This window comes from Uranotaenia lowii, chromosome 2 (assembly GCF_029784155.1).
Source record: "Uranotaenia lowii strain MFRU-FL chromosome 2, ASM2978415v1, whole genome shotgun sequence".
Lineage (NCBI taxonomy): Eukaryota > Metazoa > Arthropoda > Insecta > Diptera > Culicidae > Uranotaenia > Uranotaenia lowii.
Genome location: NC_073692.1, coordinates 209,534,899 through 209,546,683, shown reverse-complemented (window position 1 = coordinate 209,546,683; position 11,785 = coordinate 209,534,899). Strand labels below are relative to the sequence as shown.

The window sequence follows — 11,785 nt, the reverse complement described above, 5'->3', positions numbered from 1 at the left end:
TTGTCAAAATTGTCAAAATTGTCAAAATTGTCAAAATTGTCAAAATTGTCAAAATTGTCAAAATTGTCAAAATTGTCAAAATTGTCAAAATTGTCAAAATTGTCAAAATTGTCAAAATTGTCAAAATTGTCAAAAATGTCAAAAATGTCAAAATTGTCAAAACTGTCAAAATTGTCAAAATTTTCAAAATTGTCAAAATTGTCAAAATTGTCAAAATTGTCAAAATTGTCAAAATTGTCAAAATTGTCAAAATTGTCAAAATTGTCAAAATTGTCAAAATTGTCAAAATTGTCAAAATTGTCAAAATTGTCAAAATTGTCCAAATTGTCAAAATTGTCAAAATTGTCAAAATTGTCAAAATTGTCAAAATTGTCAAAATTGTCAAAATTGTCAAAATTGTCAAAATTGTCAAAATTGTCAAAATTGTCAAAATTGTCAAAATTGTCAAAATTGTCAAAATTGTCAAAATTGTCAAAATTGTCAAAATTGTCAAAATTGTCAAAATTGTCGAAATTGTCAAAATTGTCAAAATTGTCAAAATTGTCAAAATGGTCAAAATTGTCAAAATTGTCAAAATTGTCAAAATTGTCAAAATTGTCAAAATTGTCAAAATTGTCAAAATTGTCAAAATTGTCAAAATTGTCAAAATTGTCAAAATTGTCAAAATTGTCAAAATTGTCAAAATTGTCAAAATTGGCAAAATTGTCAAAATTGTCAAAATTGTCAAAATTGTCAAAATTGTCAAAATTGTCAAAATTGTCAAAATTGTCAAAATTGTCAAAATTGTCAAAATTTTCAAAATTGTCAAAATTGTCCAGGCTTTTTTATCTAAAAACCCGTGCAAAATCCGGGCATTTGATTCCAAAATTTCGACCAAAAATCCGGACAATATCCGAGAAAATTTTGTCAAATCCCGGTAATTACTCAACCTTTATTAAGGAAAAAAAACTTGAGCAAATATTTTTGTTTTTCATCAGCCGTTTCTAAATAGTATTTTAGGCTTTCAAAAAACTTTTCATTACGAGCCGTTTCAAATAAAGAAGTTACAAAAAAAAAAACTTTTCATGATTTTTATAAAACTTGCTCAAAAAATTTCGTTTTGGACGCAGAAATGAAAATTTTACAACACTATTTGTTTTTTTGTTTTGGCAAATGAAGTGAAGAAATCCGGATAAAACCGGGCAATAAATAAATGTGAATAAATGTCAATCTATCTTCATTTTATGCAGATGATTTTAATCTCATTAGGCCGGAACAAATTTGAAATTTTTTTGTCTTCTTTTGTCACTGGGAGTTGAAACATCACGAGGGAAGGATAATAAAAAATTATCCAAATTTTCAATAAAATGGAAAAAAATGGACAACAGCTTGCTTGCAACACACTTGCATACAACCTACGTCGCACCGCACGACATGGAAAAATCGAGTAATCTTAGATCGAAAATTTGAAAATCTCGAATACAAATGGTGATACATTTCCCATTCTTTACAGTTTTACTTTCTCTCTTCCAGTTGTTTAAATTTTCGAAAAAAAAATCAAATTTTTCAATTAAAATCCTTAAGCTTGAAAATGAAAATTGATCCGGCATGATTAATCAATTGTCATGTTAAGTTCGTTCATGTCCAAAGTTGCATTCTTTTTATGTACTCAGGTGGTAAACAAGTTGTGAAAAAAATTCTTATCATGATTAATTAGATTTTTTGGGAAAAAACCAAAAAGCAATTAGGTGTTTTAAACGGATGTCATTAAACTTGCTGTTCAATTTCGTCAACTCTATAGGGAAAAAAAATAAATTTTAGCAAAGATAAATTATTAAATTGTTAAGTACGTATGCTTCTGTTTCGTTTCCTTCTCCCTTCAGGTGAAAGGCTGCACCGCCCTCTCACAATTTCCAGTTCACGGGGCCCATTCACTCTTTTTTTCGCTTTGCATTCACCCAACCAACGACAGCCTGTCGTTGTTCAGGAGTAGGGTTTTTGTAATTTTATTGGAAATCAATCACTGGTCTGGTTTTGCGTTTGCTGCTCAAAACTCAACTCAAAAAATGGTCTTAACATACATAGATAGACTATTGCTACTACTGGGGGAGGCTACCACCCTTGTTCAACCACTACCGGACCCATTGCTGGGCGGCCGATTGGTGGGGGTGGAGTCTCCTTTGCTGCTGCTGCCACTGGTTGTACTGCCGGAGGATCTGCTGCCACTGCCACCTCCCGTGGAGGAAGAGGACGAAGAGGTCGGCACCGGTGGCGTGGAGCAGAGGGCACATGGACAGGGACCACCTAGGCGTTTGGCGAGCACCGATTTCAACTTCAAGGCTGGACCCAATTTCATACCCAGGGCTGTGGTTAGATGTTCCTCCGTTAGCAGCGGGAGTCCTGCGCCATCGATACTCTGATCACGAAAGTTCTGTAACGAAAAAGAAAGAAATTTTTCTATTAAAAATACAAAAAAATATTGAAGTTCTAGTAAAACTGAAATTTTACTTATATTTTTTTTTAAAACGAAAAAAGAAATTTCTACTAGATAATTTTCTCAATAAAACAGGATGAAGCTGGATTCTATTTTTAAAACCGCAATAGAACTGTAGCACTTTGCACTCTCAGTGGCAAAGTGGCTTTCCTGTTCCAAACCGCAACATTTGCATTGTGCAACATTCCTGCTAAAGTTAAAAAAAGCGCGCGCGTGCCTAATAATAGGGAGAATGTATCAGTCAAAAGTGGTTGCAATCTGAAATAATCAGGGCATAAGCAATGCGATCTTGATGCTAAATCACCCATCAGCAGAGGAGCCACTTGACCAAAACATCCTCAGCTTCTAGGAAGTAGAAAAAAAACCTTCAATCCATCCTCAAACCATAAACAACATCTTGACGTTTACCGTTTGCTCAAGGTTTTTTCCTCTCTTTTGCTGTGCTTTCCAACTCAAATGTTGCAGTTACAAATCCACAAGCATTAGGTCTTATGCAGATTGGTTCGGTTGATCTTCTTATATAGTGGAAGCAAATGCTGACCCATCATCCCCCCTTACTCCCATATGGTTGCTCGCTCGAGCAGATCTCACTCGAAACCGAATGGAACGGAACATTGGAAGCAGCATGCTCGTTGTCCGTCAAATGGGACCAAACAACAGAATCAGAAATGCAAAGAATTTGCAAATGGAAAACGAAGGAGAAAAAACCGATGAAGTGGGAAGTGAAGGAAGAAAATTGAGGTAAAAAGGATTTGCGGCACGCGCCTAGGGCTAACATCGTCACGATCAAGCTTCGCTGAACACATGCGCAGCAAACGCTGCTCTGTTTCATGATATGAGACTGCTTGGTAATAACTGGGTTTTTTTTGGTGATAAGTGTTCTATTTTTCAGCGATCAGGGAAATTTAGATTAGGAATTGTTATACGATAGTTCGATTAGTAATTCATCATTGTTTTTCAAGATATTATTTTAAGAGAATTATTTTCAAGATATTTTCAGTTGTAATTTCGCAATATTGTGGTCATATCTTGTTAACAAAAAGTATGAGAAAAAATATTGAATCCTCGTGAAAGTTTTAAATTTGATTATTCAAATGAAGACATCAAAATATGACTTGATTGTTTAAATCGCAGAGGCATTTATATAAAAGTTATACACAAAGGTGTGTTTTCCTTTTTCTAGGATTGTCTTGATACAGTTCCCATTTTACTCCACGAAAAAACGTATTTCTAAGGGAAGTTCTGCAAGATCTGGTTTTGTCAATGCTTAATTAAATGTTAATAAAATTCAAAAAATAGGAAGTAATAAACGTTTTTTTTTTGATAAAATGTTTTAAAGCCAACAGATACTGCTTCGTTGTGTAGAGAAAAGATTGTTTTTAACTCAAATGGGGTAGTTTCAAAATGCGAACAAAAACAGTCGCAAATGAGTGAGTTCACATCACAAAAAAAATAAACTTTTGAATTTAACGAGAAAACTCTAACATTGTTAAACAATAAAAAATAAGACCTTCTTTAAAAATGACGAGAGGATTCTGAAACACTAAATTTTATAGAAATCGGTTGGAATCCAACAGTGCGAATTCACGTCATAAAGTTTTATTTTTGGTTAAATTTTACAAGCAAAATATGCACTGAAAGCTGTAATTGAGTAGATTTCTTCATTTGTTCGTTATTTTTAAATAAAAAAACAAAAATATTGAAAAAAAATATATTTTTTTTTATGAATCTTCAAATAAGTACTGTAAAAAACAGTAATTTAAACGTATGATTCCTCAATATGTTCCTGTTCAAGTGCCAGTCAAAACAAGGAAAAGGAACAAAAGATACTGAATATTTACGATTTTAGGTACTGTGATTGCGCTCTAAAGAATTTTTCAGAATAACTTAAAGTTTCGCGACGTGAATTCAGTGCACTACCCTGTTATGTTTAAACTGAGTGAATTAACGTCACAACTTTAAAGAGACATAACTTTATTCATTTTCGTTTAATCGAGATGCTATGAACATCTAATTGTGGGTAATTGTTTTCTCTACAACTTATTTGAAGACAACAATATCCTATTCCCACAGAGAGAACAAGAAATCGAAGTGGTGTGTACTGAAGTCAGAAATGGTCAATTCTAGCGTGAATTCACGTCACAAAAGTCGATCACAACACTATCAACTTAAACTTTTTAATGATCAAATTATATTCATTTTAATGAACGTTCAATTTGGGACCGTTTGCTATTATTTTTTTAAATTTTCAAGTAAATTGGTTGACTTCTAGAATGATAACAGTTCAGAAAAGTCCGGAAAAGCGATTGTAAGTCACGGTGGAATGTGTCTTCAGTAAATGTTGTGAAACGGCGTTATTGCAAAAAAAGGCTGAATTGTTAGGAATAAGTCTGAGTTTTGTTGAAGTTCAGGAATCTTTTATGATCCACACAGGTTTAGATGGATTTTCAAAGTATAAATGAAGCTTTTGGGAGTGTACTTCAAGAGTATGTATTCTATGAAATAAGATGATAGTTCAGCTTGTATTTACTGTGCATATCTGCTTAGTGACAGTGATTTTCATCACAGGATCTGTGTCACAGAACATAGAATTTCAGAAATATACACAGAATTTCTGAATTTTATACCTATTTTCAAAATTATCACTTTTTGTTTATTTTTATTTTTTACTAGCTGATTTTACCCGGCTTTGCTCGGGTTCACATAAAATATAAATCAAAATGAATCGTTTGACTTTTCGGAATTTTGGAAGCTTTATATTGATCATTAAAAGAAATTGAGCTCAAGTTTGGCCATGTAAGTTTTGTTAGTTTTTTTTAATTGTGAGATTTTTCACTGTGTTTATCGTTTTCGTATTGTCAAAAAAAATTTTAGCTATGGAGTTTTAATAAATCGAAATTCAAAATAATTTCCTTTGAATGTTTATTCATCCTCTCACGAAAAACATTTTTACAACCAGCATTTTTTTAGAATCTTGAATAGATTTGGCCTTATATTTTTATCTTCAAAAGATCAAACTGTGTTTTTTTTATCTTTCTCATCCCCTATCTAAGTAAAATCTCTGTTGGAGATTATCCCTGTACAATCGTATATTTCAATTTTATTTACATAGATATTTCTAAAAAGACCTCCGAACTTTGTTGAACCATGTTGAAAACTCACTTTGCATGTTTTCAATTTTATGTGTGTATTTTTTCGCTTTTTAATTTCACACTGCTTTATAATTAGTTAACCATAAATGTTGAAAGTTTCACTAATAGTTTTTTGAAGTTATTGAAAACTAATCATCTCTGAACCGAAATCACCATTTCAATGTTATGAAAAAAGTTTTTTTCGAGTTCTGTTTCACCATTTCTGTTCTTGGGCACAAACATCCCATTAATTATCTCGAAAAGTAATCAAAGTTAAAACTCTAAAATTCCATTTGTTTGAATTCGCAGTACTGAACAGTTTTACAACAAATTTTCTCAAAATTGGATATTAGAATCCACTACATTGGTCATCAATGATAATCCAAAAAATAGAAATTGGCCAATGAAATTGAATTGAATAAATCTTAAAAGCAAAGATTAAATTATTTAATCAATTTTCTAGTCCCCCATTTAAATTTCTTGAAGGCTATCGAATCGTTGAAATCGCAGCCTTGTACTTATAACTCTGAATCTAATCAATGTTTCTTTCTCTATGAGGAATTCCAAAAATATGAAAATGGTTTTTCAGCACTCAGTCCAAATACTTATTCAGCTGAAGAAGTCAATTTTTTGATCACTGTTAAGTTCACTGTATGCATTTTGTAGACCCTCAAAGCCCCCAAGCGTTGGTAAAGAGCACTTTGGAAGCCACTACAATCTAGCCAATATATTCCTTACAGGCTAGTTTCAATTTTCAATTCAAAATGTTGGCTTATTATTGCATCCAAATATCTCGTGCCGGTACCACGTGCTTGGAACAGTAGAGGAAAGAAAAAAAGCCCGCCAAAAATTTTGCTATCAAATTTTTAATCATCAGCAGGCTTTGATTTGCTTTCCAGTACACGTGAACTTTGGATGGTCATTTCTAATGCCCAGCCCATGGTGATGGTAAAAACAACCTCGCCAAAAGGAAAAATTCTGTTTTGAAAAATGGGTGCCATGACTTTTGGTTCGTGAGAGAAAAAACGAAAGTTGTATGGGAGGGTCCCTTTTCTTAGACGGGAGGGGCTTAAAACTATTACTAAAACCTTACCATGGTCCAAATACATAACTGTACCAAGTTTCAGGCTGATCGGTTAAGTGGTGTGGATTTGTATAAGGTGCATACAAACAAACATATATAGTCCAACCCATCTTTATATATTAGAAGATTTATTTTCATAGTATTCCGTCTCACGACATAATTTCCGTCACTTTTTGAATCCATGTTAATTTTGGGTTTCTGCTTTTGAATTGATAAAATTGGTAATGTTAATGGATTTGTATCAAGTAAAATGTAAAAAAAGACCCGTTTTTCTATGACTTTTTAATGGAATAAATGGAAATAGCATCACAGAAATCCTTCCCAGAAATTTTGGGTAAAATCACAGAAAGTCAGATTTTGATTGCGCTCAAAAATCAAACTTAGTTTTGGCAACTTGTGCAACGATTGGCGGCCGAACATTAGGCTCCACCGTTATTGGTGGATTTAAAGATATGGATGATCAAAATTTGTAACATTGAACTAACTTTTTAAATTAGGGTACTTGACTGGTACCCAGGGCCGGATTAAGCAATCGAATCGATTTTTTTTTGCAAATGACTTTTAAGAGAATACATTATTTGTTTTTAGACACACGAAGGAACTAGATAAGAGTTCAGTATATTGCCTTCAAATAACTATGATGTCAACGTAGAAGGTAGTTTCTGGTACATTCAAAAAATAATTGTTGACAATTATTGCAAGTCTCATTGGAAAGATTTCGGATATACAAAAAAGATTAAGATTTAAATTTCATGAGGATACAGAAAAAAAAGTTCAGTTAAATTCAAAACTCACAATCAACTTTTTTTCAGAACCACAATTTAGTGTATGTAATCTAAATCATTGTAACTTCAAACCAAAATATGAGAAACAAATGACAAATGATATAAAAATACAAAGAAAAATTTCAAAAGTTACAATAGAGCCAAAACAGGAATTTCAAATTTTATAATTCGTAATTCAAATGTTTATTTCAATTTGATACCTTTCAAAACAGAAAAAAAATTATAGAGTGTGTTAAACTATTAAAATGTAATGCAGATTACAAATTTGAATTTAGAATTAGATTAAGGAGTGTATTCGAAAAAAAATGCAACACTTTAGTTTGTTTATAACTTTTAAATGCATGGATGAAATTTTCTGCAGAACTGCATAATGATGTTATATTCTCATGTGCACATTTATTTAAATGTACACTTTAAATCACCGTTTTCTTAAATCAAGACTATTTTTGATTACGTTTTCTATTTCCTTGCTTGACTTTCAACATGACTCCAAATTTATAATTTGGATGAAGTTATGACAATTGTACCCGATCGTCCTTCTTCGGCATAAAAACAACATATTTGACTTTTTATCACTCCACCACAGCTTTCGATTCCAGATCCAACCAAAATAGACTTTAAACTTTGTGGAACTTATTAAAGTTCTATGAAGGAAAAACGGTCACATTTGAAGGCAGTCTTTTAAATATATTTAGACAAACATTCATTATGTCAATCGAGATGAAACACTGACTAATTTGCAGCTCCCACAGATCGTCAGCCTCCCTAGATACTTTACATAAAAATTGTCAATTTTTTTTCTTTTTATTTATCTCCAAAAAACACAGGCGAGGCTTTTGAACGGAAAGTTTTCGGCTGGAAACCCGTCGGATGCCCACTTAACGGTTCGTTTTGTTGTCCATTGCGAATTTTTTCAACTTATCTCCTCTTTAGCGTTCCAAATATTTTGCGCACGATTTAACCACCGTATTTTGTTTATTTTACCGGTGGGAAGATTTTTATTCAGTAAAAATTAGGTCAGGTTGATTATCATTCAGGTAGACGAGATAGAACCAAGATTTTATTTATTATCATGTTACTTATCGATATTTTCGGATAGTGAATGATAAAACCCCTATCTACGGTTGATAAAATTCTCACCATCATAAATTTAATTATCTTCACTTTTATTAAAATTTTAGCTTACTGTTAGATTCTCTAGGACTCCTTGAGCGATTTAACATATGAACTAACGTCAAATAGTTGATTTATTGCTGTTTTTGGGTCTCCCACTGGGACTTTCCTGGATGTTTCTCGATCCTACCCAAAAAATGTTGTCAATAAGTTTCTGTATTGGACGCTATCTTAAAAACTACTTGACAGATTGTCACCAAATTTAGCTAACAGATTACTGAAAATTTCATCAATTTATATTCATGCATTTCTAGAATTATTCAGAAAACAAAGTGTTGCTTTTTTTCCAATACACTTCTTATCATCAGACCAATTATAAAAACATAATTTTTGTAAAACAGTTCTCATCAATCTGACGAAACTTACATTTCAAAACATAAATTTTAAATGGAGATTAAAAAGTCAAAATACAGTATCAAATAATTTTAATGTCTTTAACATGTTCTGAAAAATCAGAAAAACCATGAAACTAAAAGAAAACACACAAAACTTGAAAATTTCAATGAATTGAATCTCCATGTAAATTCTGGAAGAAAATTAAACAAAAATGTTTCGAGAATGTCTCAATGAATTCTCAGTTTATTATTTGGATCATGCAGAAGTCAGGATTTTTACTTCAATAGAGGATAATTAGTATTTCACAGCGGGCTTGAGATATAGCTCAGTTGGCAGGTCTGTTGCCTCCTGATCCGATGTCCGCGAGTTCGAGCCCAAGAATAAACATCGAACACAGTTGTACCGGATAAGTTTTTCAATAACGATCCGCCAACTGCAACGTTGATAAAGTCGCGAATCCCCTAAAGATGGTAAAACGACTTTAATCGAAACAAAAAAAAAAGTATTTCACAGTCAAATGGATAAAACTAAGGTTGATTCTGGTTTGGTTAGGTTAACAAAATATTATAAAAACAAGTTCGTACAACAACAAGATCAAATTTAATAAATAACTGAAAATTCTAGTTGGGCTCGTTTTGTTTATTGTTTTTTTTTGAGTGTGAGTTTCTAGACCGATCAAGCTAGCTGCCACAAGAGTACCAAAAGAAAATTTTAACGTGTTTGAATAAAGTTTTAATCAATCAAACAGCCCACAGTTTCATCCTATACAAAGATATTGGGCAATAGTCAAGCGGTAAATGAAAATGGATGTCAATTCAATCGAATCATCATCAGATATGGCTAAGTGGCGGAAAAAGGCCGATACGGTTTATGTTACTACTGTGCAAAAATTAATGGGAGGTGTTCGACATTAAATTCAAAAGTTCATCAAAACAGCAGAAAATATTTTTTGGGATTTTACCTAAATGTGTAATAAAAACCCCACAAAAACAATTTTTTAGATTTTTTTTAGATATTTAGATAAAAGCTTTTCTCTAAGATCATTAATAACTTCACTCATATGTGATACCGATTTTATGATATAAATAACAACAGCGAATTGAAAAAAAAAAATGATCTAAAAAATTAAACGTACACTGAAATTTGAATTTTCTTAAAATTCTCAGTTTTCCCCAGACCACAATCAAATTTTCTGAGATTATTATTTATGCAGCTACGAAGATTTTCGCTAAATTTAAGCTTATTTGATTAATTTTCTGTGTAACGTTCATCGGTTTATTCAGCTTAGCTTAAGGTTGCCAGAATTTTTTCAGCAAGTATCCGGGCCGGACAAACCGGGCAATTTTTATATAAAAACCTGGCAAAATCCAGGCATTCGATTTCAAATTCACGACCATAAATCCGGGCAATATCCGGGCAAGTTTGGTCAAGACTAAAAAATTCCTCAACAAAAATCAAAAAAAAAAAAAAATGAAAAAATTTTTTTTTTCATCTAAACTCTTTTCGTTAGATTTTGAACCGTATTTTAGGTTTCCAAAAAACCTTTCATGATTATTTTTATAAAATTTGTTCAAAAATTTTTGTTTTGGAGGTGTTTGAATTTTTTTGTGTGTAATTTGCCAAATAAAATGAATAAATCCGAGCATAATTCGGGCGATTTCAGAAATCCGGGCAACCGGGCCGGACCGAACTGTTGTCAAATTTAGTATTAAATATCCGGGCAAACCCGGATAAAACCGGGCAATCTGGCAACCTTAGCTTAGCTTGATCGACTACTCACATCCACCTTGAATCATTGAACCCGAAATGTACCTTAAAAGGTCTTTTAATTTTAAAGTATTCTATTAAACTCTTTGATTGATTTCTAGGCTTGGTTTAAAAACATTCAATGCATTTCGGATTCCAAAATCGCAGGAGTGGCTCAGTAGAACAAGTTTCACATCGCCAATGGTTGCTACTCCGTGATTGACCGAGGCCATCAATTTTGTTCAATGGTCAAATGAATGGAACCTGGGATTGGCTACACATTCACAATGCACAAATCTGATGCTCTCTTTTTAAACATCAATAACGGCGTCGGCCACGTCCTAGTAGTCAATAGATAGGTTAGGAAAAATGAGAAAGGGATGAAAGAACAACTTTACGCCTAAGGACCGAAGTCACCTCTGCACCATTGCAAAATATTTGGTTGTGAATGTGGGGGAAAGGAATTAATTAGGAAACACTTTTGACTAGTGTTATGCTGATAGCCTTGTCTTCTGAAATATATTTTTAATTTATTTAAACATTTTAGCGAAATAAGAAACAACAATATTGAAAGGTGATTATGACTAAAACACATTCCAAGTCAATCGTTTAAACTTGATTTCCATCTTCATCTGGATCTGTTATAGTTGTTGCTCACAGAACTCAAAGTTCGAAATAATATTCGAATTGATTTTCTTAATCATATTTATGTAGGAATTTGAAAACGTAAGAAAAGTGTGAAAGTTCAAACATTTTGGAGAAAAATTGAGAAATAGATTGAAATAAAAAAAGTTAATTATATTATTGGAGAAATCAAGGCCAAACAGAACGTTAAACCCTTTTTATAAAAAGAGAAATGAGAGAATAAAAAAAACTATGTTAATTTTTTAAGCAATTTTGATTGATTTCCCGCATTTGATCAGAAACATCAAGATTTAACTTAAGCCCTGTTTATGATTTAATCGTGATATAAATGAATAACAATCGCTTTAAAATTTGAAAAAGGAAAAATTGATGAGAAATTTTGAAATTCTAAACAAATTATTGAATAAGTCAA

At 32.1% G+C, this 11,785-nt stretch overlaps 1 protein-coding gene across 3 annotated transcripts in view; it reads right to left on the bottom strand.

Annotated features, from left to right (window-relative positions):
* Nucleotides 1–809: 809 nt before the first annotated feature.
* Nucleotides 810–11,785, bottom strand: part of LOC129747952 (homeobox protein 5) — a 338,407-nt gene continuing 327,431 nt past the window's right edge. For all 3 annotated transcript variants that reach the window (XM_055742382.1, XM_055742383.1, XM_055742384.1), the window contains one exon: nt 810–2,410. In XM_055742382.1, coding sequence (XP_055598357.1) covers nt 2,105–2,410 — 306 coding nt within the window. In that variant the 3' untranslated portion in view covers nt 810–2,104. The remainder of the gene's footprint in view (nt 2,411–11,785) is intronic.